At 43.8% G+C, this 18,728-nt stretch overlaps 1 protein-coding gene across 1 annotated transcript in view; it reads right to left on the bottom strand.

The window, feature by feature from the left end:
- The window catches only part of LOC126452262 (uncharacterized), a 136,998-nt gene that overhangs the window by 39,022 nt on the left and 79,248 nt on the right, over window positions 1–18,728 (bottom strand). Inside the window, exons 3-4 of the mRNA XM_050091053.1 lie at window positions 5,216–5,347; window positions 2,151–2,355 (exon numbers count right to left, since the gene is read on the bottom strand). Coding sequence (XP_049947010.1) covers window positions 2,151–2,355; window positions 5,216–5,347 — 337 coding nt within the window. The remainder of the gene's footprint in view (window positions 1–2,150; window positions 2,356–5,215; window positions 5,348–18,728) is intronic.

Below are 18,728 nucleotides of genomic sequence, written 5' to 3'. Positions count from 1 at the left end.
ATCGGCAATGACAATCTTCAGATCTGCTGCAAAACATGTGTATATAATATATTTCATTTACTAGATAATCTTATTAATTGATTGGTACGTTGTTTCATCCTTGTTTAAGTTCCTATGCCGCTCTATGGCGGCCACGCCAACAGAGAGCGCTGATTACTTACTGCAGTCTATTGTTTCGTCCATTTGGCTTCTTTCGGTATTTATTTTATTATTTTTATAGTATTCTATTAGCTATGTAAGCTTGTTCTAATGTATGTCAATATATTTTTATCTAAAATTCGCCACAAGAGTGTATCAGAATTATTGTCACTTAACTGTTTCCTTTTTAACGATCCAACTACAGTCGTGTTTTTAATTTACTGTATGTTATTATCGTAATAACTTACACACATGATAAGCCCACTTTAGAATTTACCTACTGGATTCTTATTTTTATTCTATATTGTACACTTATATAAGTGACCAATATGTGTATGTCTACAATAGAAACATCTAACGAGCTTACGACACAAACATACACTGTGACCTAGTATAAACCATAATCTGAATATATGCGACGATGCTACATTGATTTTTATGTTTATCTTTAGACGATCCACTATGGATGCATTATATTAGGACATGTTTTCAAAACAGGTGTGACTTATCATATATTTCCACATGTAATTCAGTAATATTTTTCACTGTGGCTTATTTTAGTGTTTTAAGATGTAGGAAGTCCACTAGTTTTATTTGTGTTTTTTCCCATGTTTTGCGACAGATTTGAAGATGATAATTGCTGATCGAAACAATTTTGTGTTCATAGACGGAAATAAGGAAATTTATTCTACTGCATGGCTGAACTGTACCATTTTGAGAAGACAGAAGGAGCGATCTGGTTTACTTGCTAAAAACACTCTAAAGCCAAGATCGCATAAATATTTCTTTATTTAAAACAAAAGGTTTCGACCGACTTTGCTGTCATCTTCAGGTCTTAAAAAATCTTTTTGTTGTGGAATGCGTTCATTTTAAGTTGGACCTCACGCCAAGTTGTCACATGGAGAAGAAACAACACATTATGAAAAGTTTGTTATAACTAAAATATTTAAAAACAAAAACAACCTTGCACAAATGGCCATGTCCATATATATACCGCTCACAGATGATTGTTTCGTCACAAGAACAAGCGAAGTTAGTGAAGAATTAGATGATACAGATTATATAGATTTCCTTATCGGTCATGATGGAACTCAACAGAGTAAATCACTATCACCAATGAGAGGAATATGGCTACACAATGCCAGCAGAATTCCTCTTGCTAAGTTAAGAGGTAGTATAACAAAATAAAAATGAAATTCCACTAGAAAAGATGGCTTCCACTTCGATACAAGTTTTATCTTCATCACTGTGGTTTGAAAGACAATTTGACGATTTTACGTAATGTGGCAAAAAAGTGTGATATACTGCACCACAGTAACACTGTAGATGAAGAACATAAAAACAATTGAGAGAATGTTTTATTCTATAACGACTGGAAATCAGGATTTGCTTCTCTGGGCCAGATGATACGTACACACACTTGAAAGAGACATGAAGATAGTATTTTGTCTTATGGGCAAACGTATTAGATGTAGTAGCAATAAATGCCCTGTGTTTATTTTCACATATCTGATAAAAGGAGAATTTCTCTGTTATGGAGAAGTGGAAGTTCTGAAAGTCACTGCACGGTTCGCCAGCTAACGAAGATGGCGGAAACTTTAAGATCACCAAAAAGACGATGCTTCATGTACTTCACCGATAAGATAGAAATGGTAAAGTTTCTACAAATGCACAAAAAATATATTTATGAAGAGTGCTGTTTTTATGAGCAAATCTTCTGCTATGGACCAGTGAAATTGAAAGTTATTCAATAGCAGGAAAGTTATATCGTTATTTCCAATAATTGTGTAAGTCAAATGTCACATTATCACAACAAACGCTGTCTTCTTCATTCTGTCTCACCGACACCTTCAAAATTTGATAATATTTTCGTTAATACCAACATTTTTATTGGTTTTAAGGTAGGGGTCTAAAAGGTTCCCTCTCATGCATTTTCCTGAGTACAGACACTCATGCACCGAAGGGTTGCGATAAGTACAAAGCAGTTACTGTGTTAGATGGCGACAACTTACCAGAGCTGTTGGAACGACCAGCTGGTTCTCGGAGAGGTCGAGCATGACCATCTGCGGAATTCCCTTGAAAGAGTCCTCCGGCAGGCTGGAGATGCCACACCACGACAGGTTAAGCCAGTACAGGGAGGCAGAGTCCAGCATCCGGCCCCCAGTCAGGTGGATTGGGTTCCTACTCAGGTCCAGCTTCTGCAACTTCCCGTTGGACCTGCAACAGGCCGTCACACTGTCTGACCATCCAGCACCATGGGCTCAACAGTCACCACACATTACCCAGACCTCAGTCTTTAGGAAACTACATTGGGGCTCCATGGCTGCATAAATACTGGAACAGACTTTGAACGTCTCACAGAGACTCAGGTTTCTTCAGGTATGTCACGTCCAGCTGAAGCCACTCATTAACGATTAGATCCTGTAGAGCTGCCAGACTGCAGGGATATTGACTCCTATGCTGCACCCACTATTTCTAGCAGCTCCAGAGATTTTCTGTGGGATTGAAGAGAGTTATTCAATGACAAGGCAGTCTGTCATAAAGCAGCATCTAAGAAGCAATGGGTTGTGGTCAATAACATTCTTGAAATGGTCTGCCTTGCTCAGGGTCCCGACCTGATCCCAATGGAACATCTTTGGGATGAGTTCCAGCGTCGACTTCGCTCCAGATCGCAGCGTCCAGCAATACGACCTCCTCTGGCTTCAGCTGCCAGGAAAGAAAAGACAGCCATTTCTCCACAGAGTTCAAGCCGTCTTAAGAACGACAGGTGGAAACAGCCCATATTATTGTCCACTAACATGTGTCCAGATACTTTTGATAAGATTGTGTATGAATACAGTGTCTTAGTCACTGTGGTATCTCACTGCACAACATCTCCGTCGTACGACAGATAGTCTTCTTGAAGCACTGCTCGGCTGGAATTGGGAATTGGTTGTACCACAGGTTCTTTTATATGTCTTATAAAGTAACGGTCACTACACGGAGATGACAAAAGTCGTGGGACAGCAATATGCACGTCCACAGAGGGCGGTAGTATGACGTACACAAGGTATAAGAGGGCAGTGCATTGGTGGAGCTGTTGCTTGTACTCAGGTGATTATGGGAAAACGTTCGGACGTGATTCTGGGCGCACGATCTCAAGTCGTTAGGAAATTCAGTACTCCAAGATCACCAGTGTCAAAACCGTGCCGACATTACCAAATTCCGAGCATTTATCTCTGACCACGGACTACGCAGTGGCCGAAAGACTTCACTTCACGACCGAGAGAAAAGGCGTTCGTGTAGAGTATTAGTGGGAACAGACGAGCAACACTGCGTCAAATAACCGCAGAGACAAACGTTGGACGTTCGACGAACTAATGCGTTAGGACAGTGTGGCGAAATTTGGCGTTAACAGGCCGACGCGAGAGCTTTTACCAACAGGACGACACCGCCTGCAGCGCCTCTCCTGGGCTCAGGACCATATCAGTTGGACCCTAGACTGGAAAATCGTGACCTGGTCAGATGAGTCCCGACTTCAGTTGGTAAGAGCTGATGGTGGAGTTCGAGTGGGGCGCAGACCTCACGAAGCCATGGACCCAAGATGTCAACGAGGCACTGTGGAAGCTGGTGGTGGCTCCATAATGGTGTGGGCTGTGCTTCATGGAATGGACTGGGTCCTCTGGTCCAATGGAACCGACAATTGGCCGGAATTGCTATATTTGGCTACTTGGAGACGATCTGCAGGCATTCATGGACTTCATGTTCTGAAACAACGATGGAATTTTTATGGAAGACAATTTTCCATGTCATCAGGCCACAGTTGTTCGTGATTGATTTGCAGCATATTGTGGACAATTTGAAGGAACTATTTGGCCACCAAGACGTGACTCCCATAGGACATTTATATGATATAATCGAGAAGTCATTTCGTGTACAAAATACTGCCACCGGATCACTTTCGCAATTATGGACGGCTATAGAGGCAGCATGTCTCAGTACTCCTACAGGTTCTCGGCGCTACAGTCTGGAACCGCGCGATTGCTACGGTCTCAGATTCGAATCCTGCCTCAGGCAGGGACGTGTGAGATGTCATTAGGTTAGTTAGGTTTAAGTAGTTCTAAGTTCTAGGGGACTGATGACCTCAGAAGTTAAGTCCCATGGTGCTCAGAGCCATTTGAACTCCTACTGGGGACTTCAGAGGACTTGGTGAGTCCATGCCATGTCGAGTTGCTTCACTACGTCGGGAGGGCCGACACAGTAGTAGGAAGTACCCATGACTTTAGGCCGCCCGGTTAGCCGTGCGGTCTAACGCATGGCTTTCCGGATTGGGAAGGAGCGCCTGGTCCTGGCACAAATCCGCCCGGCTGACTTGTGTCGAGATCCGGTGAGCCGGCCAGTCTGTGGATGGTTTTTAGGCGGTTTTCCGTCTGCCTCGGCGAATGCGGGCTGGTTCCCCTTATTCCACTTCAGCTACACTATGTCGGCGAAAGCTGCGCAAACAAGTTCTCCACGTATGTGTACACCACCGTTACTCTACCACGCACTCGTCCGGTGTGAGACGTTCGCTTAGGGGGTCGAGTTGATGGGGGAGGTGTGGGGGGTGTCCACCGGGGCCCGAACCGCACAATAACACTGAAAGAGTGGTTCGGTGTGGCGCGGCGGAGGGGTGAAGTGGACTGCGATAGTCGTCGTGGGGTTGTGGACCACTGCGGCTGCGGCGGGGACGGAGCCTCCCCGTCGTTTCTAGGCCCCCGGTTAACATACAATAGGATACAATACAATACCCACCACTTTTGTCACGTCAGTGTAGTGTCACACGGAATTTCCAAGGTTTGAGAATTGCAATGCCATCAGAAAGAAACATCCCGGAAGACTTCTAGTAATATTGTAAATGAAGCTTGAAACTTTTGAATGAATGTGTATTTCGTAGGCCTGCCAAAAGGACGATTATTGTTTCCACTTTTGAAGTAATCAGTGAAAAGCATTCGTATAACTTATTGTGTGTCGCTTACAAGCGTCTTGTTTGATGCTGATACTATGCATATGACAAGTCTGTAAATAGCTAGCTTCAAGAAGTACATGAAACTGGACTTACGTGAAGACACTGGACGGAAGAGTAGACAGCCGGTTGTTGGAGAAATCGACGACGCGCAGATTCGGCATCCCAGAAAAAGCGTCCTCGTGAACGTCGCTGATGTTGTTCTTGTCCAGGTACAGCTGCATGACCCTGTAAAGGAAAGGGCAGACAGTTTTCAAATGTACAGCACGGCTCCATCCACGACAGCAGGCAGGTGGTGAGCCAGAGTAGTCCGTAACCTTACCACACAGCCTGTTCGCGGCGCTTACACCTCGGAGTGTTCTTTAGAAATCTCTAATGAGCGCGTAGCGGAGGGTACCTTCTGTCATACCGTGTATAAGACTTTTTTCTCGCCAATACCATGAACGGCCAAAGGCCATGCCCAGTGGTAACAGCGGTTCCTGCCAGATCACCGGAGTTAACCGGTGTCGCCTGGTCTAGCACTTGGATGGGTGACTGTCCGGTCTGCCGAGCGCTGTTGGCAAGCGGGGTGCTCTCAGCCCTTGTGAGGCAAACTGAGGAGCTACATGATTGAGAAGTAGCGGCTCCGGTCTCGTCAAGTGACATACAGCCGGGTGCTGACCACATGCCCCTCCACATCTGCATCCAGTGACGCCTGTGAGGCGAGGACGGCCCGGCGGCCAGTCGGTACTTTTGGGCCTTCAAGGCCTGTTCGGACGGAGTTCAGTTTAATAGCATGAACGGAACATCAGAAGCTGAATTTTTTATTTATTTTTCAACTTTAGGTCACACAACTCGGTAAAATAACCGCATTAGATTTCTTAGCAAGTCATCGCCACGCGATATCAATGCGTTACACTTCAGTTTTGAGATGACCCGAAAGAAAAAAGTCCAGTTGATTGATATCCTAGAAATAAACCGCTTTAAGCTGTATATGAACTTTTATTTACAGGAGCACGCCCGATTTCGCGAAATCAAATCACTTCTTAAGGTGTACGTACGGTAGTAAAGCGTTGAGCCCATTATATCAGAAAAGGGGAGACTCAAACTTCACAAAATACACTACTGGCCATTAAAATTGCTACACCATGAAGATGACGTGCTACAGACGCGAAATTTAACCGACAAGAAGAAGATGATGTGATATGCAAGTGATTAGCTTTTCAGAGCATTCACACAAGGTTGGCGCCGGTGGCGACACCTACAACGTGCTGACATGAGGAAAGTTTCCAACCGATTTCTCATACACAAGCAGCAGTTGTCCGGCGTTGCCCGTTGAAACATTGTTGTGATGCCTCGTGTAAGGAGGAGAAATGCGTACCATCACGTTTCCGACTTTGATAAAGGTTGGATTGTAGCCTATCGCGATTGCGGTTTGTCGTATCGCGACATTGCTGCTCGCGTTGGTCGAGATCCAATGACTGTTACCAGAATATGGAATCGTTGGGTTCAGGAGGGTAATACGGAACGCCGTGCTGGATCCCAACGGCCTCGTATCACTAGCAGTCGAGAAGACAGGCATCTTATCCGCATGGCTGTAACGGATCGTGCAACCACGTCTCGATTCCTGAGTCAACAGATGGGGACATTTTCAAGACAACAACAATCTGCACGAACAATTCGACGACGTTTGCAGCAGCATGGACTATCAGCTCGGAGACCATGGCTGCAGTTACCCTTGACGCTGCATCAGAGACAGGAGCGCATGCGATGGTGTACTCAACGACGAACCTGGGTGCACGAATGGCAAAAGGTCATTTTTTCGGATGAATCCAGATTCTGTTTACAGTATCATGATGGTCGCATCCGTGTTTGGCGACATCGCGGTGAACGCACACTGGAAGCGTGTATTCGACATCGCCATACTGGCGTATCACCCGGCGTGATGGTATGGGGTACCATTGGTTACACGTCTCGGTCACCTCTTGTTCGCATTGACGGCACTTTGAACAGTGGATGTTACATTTCAGATGTGTTAGGACCCGTGGCTCTACCCTCCATTCGATCCCTGCGAAACCCTACATTTCAGCAGGATAATGCACGACCGCATATTGCAGGTCCTGTACAGGCCTTTCTGGACACAGAAAATGTTCGACTGCAGCCATGGTCAGCACATTCTCCAGATCTCTCACCAATTGAAAACGTCTGGTCAATGGTGGCCGAGCAACTGCTTCGTCACAATACGCCAGTCACTACTCTTGATGAACTGTGGTATCGTGTTGAAGCTGCATGGGCAGCTGAACCTGTACCCGCCAACCAAGCTCTGTTTGACTCAATGCCCAGACGTACCAAGGCCGTTATTACGGCCAGAGGTGGCTGTTCTGGGTACTGATTTCTCAGGATCTATGCACCCAAATTGCGTGAAAATGTAATCACATGTCAGTTCTAGTATAATATATATGTCCAATGAATACCCGTTTATCATCTGCATTTCTTCTTGGTGCAGCAATTTTAATGCCAGTAGTGTAAAATTGTGTTACTCGCAACAAGCAGGCGTCATAGATCAAATTCTCCAGCCGAAACACTGACATGTCAAAAGCGCATAAACTTGATACCAGGAAGCGGCGGACAACCCTGCAATAGCTACGTCCTACAGGTCCACGTGAACGTGTTCATGTGTGCCATGGAGGAGGGCATTAGCGCACCACACACATAACGGGAAAGCTACAACCGTTTTTGCGCGTATCCAGATACCATGGGAATGACTGAGGCCCGTGTCACACAACACAACCAAATAAACTGTCGAGTGCCTGAGAATTAAGGACGCATTTGAATTTTGCGCCATTCTGTAATATGACTGTTGGCAGCTGTGGTTTTTTCATGTTTGTTATCTGCAATCCTAGCCTGATAGCTTTCGTGTGGTGAGCATTGTTGTTTCATGTTAATTTTCGTCACGAAATAGGTGACAGCTGAGCAACGTATCCAAGTGATCGGAAGTTATTGTAAAACCAGTGGATGTCACACGGTAACCGTTCGTGAATTGCGTGAGGCAATCGGACGTAATGCTGCTCCAACCGAACCATCAGTCCGGAAGTTGATCCGAAAGGTTGAAACCACGGGCTCTGTTTCAAAGAAGAAAACGGAGCGACCGCGTTCTGTTTGAACGCAAGAAAACGAGCGCAACAATTGAATTTATCACAAAGTTCACTGCATGAAATCCTTTCAAAAGATCTGAAAATGCATGCGTACAAGAGTCAACTTGCACAAGAGCTGAAGCCTCAAGATCACGGAGAGAGACGTCGATTTGTTTAAGGGGCCTCGGCTCGACAAGCGCTTAACGACGACTTTGCAAAAAGATCTATTTTTTCAGACGAGGCGCACTTGCACCTCAATGGGCACGTCAACAAGCAGAACTGAAGAATTTGTGGTAACAAAAATCCATCGATGAGATGCGTCCACAACACACGACTGTGTGGTGTGAGTGCTGGGAAGGAGGAGTGATCGGCCCGTACTTAGCCTGAAAATGACCAGGCCACCGTTACCGAAACGTGCACTCTGATTGGTTTTTCACTTTTATTGATAAAAATTACGATTTCTGGTTTCAACTCGATGGTACGACATGTCACACATCCCGTGAAACGATTGCCCGCTGAATGAAAAGTTCCCTTGCATGGCAACCAGGAATTCCAGATCATGCGATCTTACGCCTTGTGACTTTTTTTTAGTGGGGATTTGTGAAATCAGCCGGCCGAAGTGGCCGTGCGGTTAAAGGCGCTGCAGTCTGGAACCGCAAGACCGCTACGGTCGCAGGTTCGAATCCTGCCTCGGGCATGGATGTTTGTGATGTCCTTAGGTTAGTTAGGTTTAACTAGTTCTAAGTTCTAGGGGACTAATGACCTCAGCAGTTGAGTCCCATAGTGCTCAGAACCATTTGAACCATTTGTGAAATTAAAAATGTATTTGAACAAACCAAAAACAATACACCAATTGAAGTATGAAATTAAAAAGGTTATTAACGTCATCCCACCAGATGTTTGTGAGCGCGTCATCGAGAACTTCAATGAACGCAGTGCTCATCGCTGCTCGGCCTTTGGTGGTAGTATGGAGTATATAATTTTTCATACATAAATGAGAGATGACGATCAGTTTGGCTTTAGAAAAGGTAAAGGCACGATGGAGGCAATTCTGATGTTGATAATGGAAGCAAGACTAAATAGGGAGAGACGAATAATATACATTACGTACAAGAGCCGTGAGGGAATAATAAGAGTGCACGATCAAGAATGGAGTGCTCGAATTAAGTAGGGTGTAAGACAGGGATGTAGTCTTTCGCCCCTACTGTTCAATTTGTACATAGAAGAAGCAGTCATGGAAACAAAAGACATGTTCAGGAGTGGAATTAAAATTCAAGGTGAAAGTATATCATTGATACGATTCGCTGATGACGTTGCTATCCTGAGTGAAAGTGAAGAAGAATCACATGATCTGCTGAATGGAATGAACAATGCAATGAGTACAGAATATGTACTGAGAGTAAATCGAAGAAAGACGAAAATAATGAGAAGCAGCAGAAATGACAACAGCGAGAAACTTAACATCAGGATTGATGGTCACGAAGTACATGAAGGTAAAAAATTCTGCTACAAAGGCAGTAAAATAGTCAGTGATGAACGGAGCAAGGAGGACATCAAAAGCAGACTATCACTGTCAAAAAGGGCATTCCTGGCCAAGAGAAGTATTTGTATTCCTTTTCGCTTGCTTCTTTTACTGCATTTTTATATTTCTTCCTTTAATCAGTTAAATTCAATACCCCCTCTGTTACCCAAGGATTTCTACTAGCCCTCGCCTTTTTACCTACTTGATCCTCTGATGCCTTCACTACTTCATCTCTCAATTTACCCATTCTTCTTCTACTGTATTTCTTTCCTCTATTGTTGTCAGTCGTTCCCTACTGCTCTCTCTGAAACTCTCTACAACCTCTGTTTATTTCAGTTCATCCAGGTCTCATCTCCTTAAATTACAACTTTTTTGCAGTAGTACACACGCCAGTAAAACATTGAGCCCACGGTATGGGGAAGAGGGAGGACTCAGCCTTCAGAAAATAAAATACTATTACCCGCAACAAGCAGGCCCCATAGATCAAATTGGCCAGTTGAAAAACTGGCATGTTAAAAGCGCGGTAACTTCATACCAGCAAGTGGCGGAGAACAGCCCCTACCGCCCAGCTGTGCAGGACCACACTGCCAGTGAATGTGCTCGCCTGTGTCGCTGCAGTGGACACTGGCGCCACCAAACACGCATAGCGCGAAAGGTACAAACATTTTCGCACGTGTCCAGATATCATGGGAATGATCGAGGCCCCCATAACAAAAAAACTATCATGCAACTATAAAATACTTCACCATAAAAAAAAAAAACAGACAAAACCAAATAGACCAGACGTAAGAGCTTATAAAAACAAGCCCTGGATCAATAACCGAACAGTCGAAAAACTATAACATTGTGTCCTTCAGAGGCAAACAAAGTTAAATAATATATCGTAATACCTTGTCAGAGGTCCATGACTAAGGAATTTACTGCTAGCGCACTCGAGCAGATGTAACTACGATGGATTGCTCACGCGCTGGTTGCGATATGTAAGCTATACGAGAATCGCAGACCAGAGAGCAGTGTCGGCCGCAGTAGTAGTAGCTCGCAGTCGGCCGGGTGGATCAGGTCGCTCTTAGAGAGCGGTTGTCTAGTTGTATAGCTCACAGACAGCACTTGTGTCCTGTATGGAATTACCAGGACCGGTCGTGGAGAGCGAATGCGGTGCCTGAGCGATGTGGTATAAGGAAGAAAAAATTATTGCCGCGCTAATATGTAATTTGCAACAAGTCATTTTGTACTATTGTTACATCAAAGTCACATGTAAATAATTTTCAATAATTTTTCAATAATAATCTTTCTTATAAAAATAACTTTTGACAGTCATTCATCTGAATTTAAAGTTTTTACTAATTTCTCCTATCCATAGTCATGCCAATTATCGCAAATAAAATCAATGGTTTTCCATAAATAGCACAATCTAGCGGCCAGCATTGCACTGCGCTGTGCCAGAAAAATTTCTTATAGGAGCAGATATATAGATAGCGTTATCCGGCGACTCAATTGAGGTACGAATTTTCAATTTATTCATAATGACTTTTCAGGGCCGTGACACAGCATTGTAAACGTCCAGATTTACCAGTTTAGGTTCACAGTCACTTAATTATTGAAAGGCTATATATAAGTCACAATTTTTTTTGAGAGATTAGTCACATTATTATTGCGAGGTTACGGAGATAATTTATCTGTTGGGAGGTTACAACCTTATCTCGACCTGATTATTAAGGGCGGTTTGGGATATAGCTTTAAACTCTGCGTAATTTCAACCTGTTCTAGAATGTTAAGGTCTGCCCCTTTACATCTCTGTGTAAGACGTTTAAATTATTAACTACACTTGTTATGGAGTGACCAGAAGCACTGATGTGGTTATTTGAAGTAGACTTCGAATTCCTCACACTTTGGTGTTCTCGGACCTTAGTAACAATCCCTCTGACAGCCTGCCCCGTATACCTTACCGAATTTGCCGCAGCTGATGCAATAGACACCATTAGCGCCGTACTTTTCAAAGACTACCCTGTCTCTGTGTACAAGTCTTTGGCCAAGATCCTGTGGAATAAAGAACGCTGGCTTTATCTTTTTCGTCGTTAGCTTTTTGCCTACTTTTTGTGAAAGTAGACTCGCAGAAAGCTTTTGACAATGTTGACTGGAATACACTCTTCCAAATTCTGAAGGTGGCAGGGGTAAAACACAGGGAGCGAAGGTCTATTTACAAATTGTACAAAAACCAGACGGAAGTTATAAGAGTCGAGGGACATGAAATTGAAGCAGTGATTGAGAAGACAGTGAGAGAGTGAGTGTTGTAGCCTATCCCCGATGTTATTCAGTCTGTATATTGAGCAAGCAGTAAAAGAAACAAAAGAAAAATTTGGAGTAGGAATTAAAATCCATGGAGAAGAAATCAAAACTTTGAGGTTTGCCGATGACATTGTAATTCTGTTAGAGACAGCAAAGGGCCCGGAAGAGCAGCTCAACGGAATGGACAGTGTCTTGAAAGGAGGATACAAGATGAACATCAAGAAAATCAAAACGAGGATAGTGGAATGTAGTCGAATCAAATCAGGTGATGCTGAGGGAATTTGATTAGGAAATGAGACACTTAAAGTAGTAGATGAGTTTTGATATTTGGGGAGCAAAATAACTGATGATGGTTGAAGTGGAGAGGATATAAAAAGTAGATTGGCTATGGCGAGGAAAGAATTTCTGAAGAAGAGAAATTTGTTAACATCGAGTATTGATTTAAGTGTCAGGAAGTTCTTTCTGAAAATATTTGTATGGAGTGTAGCCATATATGGAAGTTAGACATGGACCATAAACAATTTAGACAAGACGAGAAGAGAAGCTTTCGAAATGTGGTGCTACGGAAGAATGCTGAAGATTAGATGGGTAGATCACGTAACTAATGAAGATATACAGCTTGACTAGAAGAAGGGATCAGTTGGTAGGACACATTCTGAGGCATCAAGGGATCATCAGTTATTACTGGAGGGAAGCGTGGAGGGTAATAATCTGAGAGGGAGACCAAGAGATGAATACACTAAGGAGATTCAGAAGGATGTATGTTGCAGTAGTTACTCGGAAATGAGGAGGCTTGCAGAGGGCAGACTAGCATGGAGAGCTGCATAAAACTACTCTCTGGACTGAAGACCAGAACAACAACATGTACGCCTGAAGAAGGGGTTTGACATTGCGAAACCGGTCGTGCTCCTGTAAATAAAAGTTCATATACAGCTGAGAGCGGTTTATTCCTGGAACACGGATTTCTTCAGCTGCGGTTGCCCTCATCAGGAAAACTATTTCTACCAGACCATTGAGATCAGACCATCTTGCAGAGCAACGTACAGGCCCATCATGGATAGTACTGGCACGTCTTAATATTAGTGACAAAATGAGCCGGTGAAAAGTCACGCACGTACCTTATTCCCCAAGCATGGTCCGTGACTTAAACTTGAGCACAATCATTTGTTTTGACTTGCACTTGATTTCATACTGAAGTTTGTGGTGGCTCGTAACAACACATTCGCCTATCATCTACATCTGCACGATAGTGTGTAGTCCACACTTAAGTCCTTTGCAGAGGGTTCGTCGGACCTCTGGCAGACTGTTATAAGTCCTCTCTCGAACGGCGTGCGGCAAAAACGAACACTTACATATTTTCGCGCGAGCTATGATTCCTCTTATTTTATTACGATGATCAATTCTCCCTATGTACGTTGGCGTCAAGAAAAATTTTCGCATTCTGAGCGGAAAGCTGGTGACTGAAATTTCCTGAAAAGATGCATGCAAAAATGCCTTTGTTTCAGTGAATATCACCCGAAATCCCTTCCCTATTTCCGTGTAAATACAATGATTTAAAAGTCATTACGTTTTAAGGGCATCTGCTCATCTTTTATTTACCAAAATAACCCTGTTTTTGCTAAATATGATGTGCTCCCACGATTATTTACTGATCTGTTACAAGATGGTCATCTTACATCGGGCATTTTGTGGGGAACCAATGTCTTCCTTAATTCATAGGCGACTTTGAGTTTGACAACATGTTAAGTGCCCTGCAATATATGTTAGACATAAAATCAAATACTTGAAAATGGCATAAAAGGCCGAAACCTTTGTTGAACTTAAATAAACAATAAAATAGTCAAATGGCGATGCCTTTCTTTAAGAAATCTATTTGCGGAATTTATATTGATTTCTAATGAGAAGATTTTAGTTGTCGAATAATACGCCTGCGTAAAACGTGTTTTGTAAATCCACATATTGTATTTATGCTCTCCAGTCCGAAGACGGGTTTCATGCAGCTTTTGACTCTAGTGTGTCATGTGCAAGATCTTCATCTCTGCATAACGACTGAAATCTGGATAAAGACCTGGTCTGTAAACAGCGGTAAGGGACACTCGATGAGAAACAGAGTTATGTTATCGTGGGAATCGAGAATCTTAACGATTTTGCCTGCTATCGATATCGATACTAGCAAGACATTGGTCTTCGGAATTCCAAGACCGCGTCAGAATCTCTACACCAGTTCCTCAGAGTAACCCGGACATACAAAAAGAAACGACTAGGAGATTTCAGTTTACATATGTAGAGGGAAAAGATTTAATAAAACATTTCTATCTGCTTACTGAAACTGACACCAACTTACATTTTACGTTTACATGCTGTAATGTTCGTTCAAATGGCTCTGAGCACTATGGGACTTAACGTCTGAGGCCATCAGTCCCCTAGAACTTAGAACTACTTAAACCTAACTAACCTAAGGACATCACACACATCCATGCCCAAGGCAGGATTCGAACCTGCGACCGTAGCAGTTGCGTGGTTCCAGACTGTAGCGTCTAGAACCGCTCGGCCACACAGGCCGGCTGTAGTTTTCGTCTACTATACTTTTGACGGATGATGTTCAAACGGCAAAATGATATTTTTGTGTGATATGATTACAGCTTAACGATTTTCGGATTTTTCCTTTGTTTATACTGTGAAACGTTACCTCTTGCCAAATTTATAAATTATAGGTCAACGAGAAGCACCCTATAGGTTTTCTTGAGTGAGTTTAGCAGTGTAGAAGTATGTGAATCTTTTGACATGCATTGACCTTAGTATGTGACATAAATTTTAACTTGATGTGTCAACCTATTCCAAGGAAATAGGGTCTTAACAGATAGACAGACGGATAAAAAATGACAAAAAATATTTTTTGGTGTATATGATCATAAATTAACAATTTTCTGATTTTTCGATACTTGTTTCTTGCCAAATTTCATGATTCTAGGTCAACGGGAAGCACTTATAGCTTTCGATGAGCGAGTTTCCGAGCATCAAAATATACACATTAAAAAAGGTTTTGCATCATCTCTGTTCCGAAGAGTTCCGGAACCTCTACAGAAAATTGGAATAGAGATCAACATAAACATCATTTCCGCTCTTTTAATTGCTCATGTAAAACACACATTGCATGTTGTGGCACCACACAGCGAGACCTTCAGAGGTGGTGGTCCAAATTGCTGTTCACACCGGTGCCTCTAATACCCAGGAGCACGTCCTCTTGCACTGATGCATGCCTGTATTCATCGTGGCATACTATCCACAAGGTCATCTAGGCACGGTTGGTCCACATTGTCCCACTCCTCAACGGCGACGCGGCGTAGATCCCTCAGAGTGGTTGGTGGGTCACGTCGTCCATAAACAGCCCTTTTGAATCTATCCCAGGCATGTTCGATAGGGTTCATGTTTGGAGAACATGCTGGTCACTCTAGTCGAGCGACCCATGCTGAAGGATCATTCCCAAGATGTGCACGACGGGGGCGCAAATTGTCGTCCATGAAGACGAATGCCTCGCCAATATGCTGCCGATATGGTTGCACTATCTGTCAGACGATGGCATTCACGTATCGTACGGCGCCTTCCATAACCACTAGCGGCGTACGTCGGCCCCACATAATGCCACCCCAAAACGGCAGGGAACCTCCACGTTGCTGCACTCGCTGGACAGTGTGTCTGAGGCGTTCAGCCTGACCGGGTTGCCTCCAAACATGTCTCCGACGACTGTCTGGTTGAAGGCATAAGTGACACTCATCGGTGAAGAGAACTTGATGCCATCCTTTCGACATGTTGTTGGGCCCATCTGTACCGCGCTGTATGGTGTCGTGGTTGCAAAGATGGACCTCGTCATGGACGTCGGGAGTTCAAATGTTCAAATGTGTGTGAAATCTTATGGGACTTAACAGCTAAGGTTATCAGTCCTTAAGCTTACGCACTACTTAACCTAAATTATCCTAAGGACAAACACACACACCCATGCCAGAGGGAGGGCTCGAACCTCCGCCGGGATCAGCCGCACAGTCCATGACTGCAGCGCCTGAGACCGCTCGGCTAATCCCGCGTGACACGTCTGAGTGAAGTAGCGCATCATGCAGCCTTTTGCGCGCAGTTTGAATCGTAACACTACGTCCTCTGGCTGCACGAAAATCATTATTTAAAGATGGCGGAGTTCCTCCGAGCCATAATCCGTAGGTAGCGGTCATCCACTGCAGTAGTAGCCCTTGGGCGGCCTGAGCGAGGCATGTCATCGACAGTTCCTGTCTCTCTGTATCTCCTCCATGTCCGGACATCGCTTTGCCGGGCGGTCTCAGGCGCTGCAGTCATGGACTGTGCGGCTGGTCCCGGCGGAGGTTCGAGTCCTCCCTCGGACATGGGTGTGTGTGTTTTTGTCCTTAGGATAATTTAGGTTAATTAGTGTGTAAGCTTAGGGGCTGATGACCTTAGAAGTCCCATAAGATTTCACACACATTTGAACATTTTTTGAACATCACTTTGGTTCACTCCGAGACGCCCGGATATTTCCCTTGTTGAGAGCTCTTTCTGGCACAAAGTAACAATGCGGGTGCGATCGAACCGCGGTATTGACCGTCTATGCATGGTTGATCACGAGCCGTGTACCTCCTTCCTAGTGGAATGACTGGAACTGATCGGCTGTCGGATACCCTCCCTCCAATAGGCGCTGCCCATGCATGGTTGTTTACACTTTTGGGCGGGTTTAGTGACATCTCTGAACAGTCAAAGGGACTGTGTCTGTGGTACAATATCCACAGTCAACGTCTGTCTTCAGGAGTTCTGGGAACCGGGATTATGCAAAACTTTTTTTGATGTGTGTACGTGTTAGAAATGGCAGTATCTTTTGATTTCAGTGAGTTAGAAACTTACACCGCCGAGGGAGCAATGACCTTAATATGTGGGATAAATTTGGGCTTGATGAGTCTTTCCGTTCCTGAGAAAAAGTGTTGTTAGCAGTTGGAAAGACAGACACACAGACGGAAGGACAACAAATCTATCCTACAAGGATTCCGTTTTCACAGATTGAGGCACTGAACCCTAAAAACATTACACATTACTTATTTTTCATGTTTATTTATTGTATGTTTCATTGTAATGGCCATAGAACATGCACTTTGGCTTAGAAAGTTGCCTCAACTGGGAACCGAACCCTGGCCACCCAAGTGGCAAACAAGCGTTCTACCACAGAGTTAGGCAGCGCATTTCAAACTTTTGCCAGCTTAAGCAAGTTAAAGATCCTCGGAAACCTTCAAAGTCGATTTTCTCGACAATTTTTGAGAGTTGTATCGATCTGTTTTGGGGATTTGATACTTGAGTTCTGATCTTCGAAAATTACGAAAACCTTATTGGCGTGTGGTATCCTTTCAAGTCATCCTGCCAGAACGGTTCGTCTCGTAGCAACCACGATACCCTGGCACCGACTCTGAGAATCTTGTAACTGATACTGTGCAAATTATCATTTACTTCTTTCTGAGTGAAATCAACTTGTAAATTGAATTTGAGTAACAGATGTCCAAAGGCATTTTTACTTCTTAAAATAAATATTTGTGAGTAATCTGCTCACATTCTTGCGGTTGCCGTTCCTAATCCTTTTATATAATCTGCAACTGCCGCACTCACTTGCAATTTAAGATACTGTGATTAGGTTTTATTTTAATACTAGCGTACCCGGCAATACTTTGCGAACGTTAAGTATGTATAAAAATTGCGTATCCGCCCTAATCTCGATTGCCCGCCCTCCCCCCTCTCCGTCCATCACCTCCCCCTTCTGCCCCCTCTCTTTGTCCATCACTTTCCCCTCCCCCTCCCTCTTCCACCCCTCTCTCTATCCCCTCTTCTCGACTCTCTCTGTCCATCTCTTCCTTCCCTGTCTCTATGTCCATTTCTCCCCCCCCCCCCCCTCCGTCACCCACTGTCCAACCCCTCTTCCAACCTGACTTGGAGCTTTTCTATTGTTATTACAAACGATACCTTAACCGGTAAATGAAGTCGCTTAAAATGAATGAGTAAATCGGTTGGTACCATTGGTATAAAGGGGTATCAGAAACACCTTTCCAGTTGCTGCATCAGTGAGGATAGTAGCTTCTATGATGGTATTTCGCATAGTTTAAATCTGCGAACGCGTAGGATTACAAAGTTTTCGACGATTCACATTCTGTAGTAGTATTCTAATCATAAGCCAACAAGCCATGAATATTTCTTTTCTCTTTCCTGTTAAAACCGACTGCGAGGCAGAAAGCTATATATGTGGGGACGTAGAACAACTGGCTCTACACGCAAATGACATTCCTGCCCTACCGCAGCAAGAACGACTGTATCTTTGCCAGATCAGTTTTCTGTAGTACTCGCTGTATGCTTCACACATTGTGTGTACGCTGCGAGAATAAAAGTATTCATAGTAAGTGACTGGAGTGCGAGTGATTATTTATCGTCGTAATTACCACTCCCGCTGTAATATCCACGCCTATATTTAATTTAGAATCACATTCGCGACAGCGTCGAGTGTGGAATGCGAATGAACATTCTCCTAATATTAATAAAAAGGACTTCATCGATACTAATATAAAAAATAATTATTGTCAATGACATAATTTAATATCCTGTAAGAAACTATGTCTCAGACAATACCCATGAAAATCTCAGTCTTTTGTTATCT

This window comes from Schistocerca serialis, unplaced genomic scaffold (assembly GCF_023864345.2).
Source record: "Schistocerca serialis cubense isolate TAMUIC-IGC-003099 unplaced genomic scaffold, iqSchSeri2.2 HiC_scaffold_843, whole genome shotgun sequence".
NCBI lineage: Eukaryota > Metazoa > Arthropoda > Insecta > Orthoptera > Acrididae > Schistocerca > Schistocerca serialis.
Note: the sequence above shows the minus strand (reverse complement) of the source record. Positions and strands in the feature narration are given on the sequence as shown.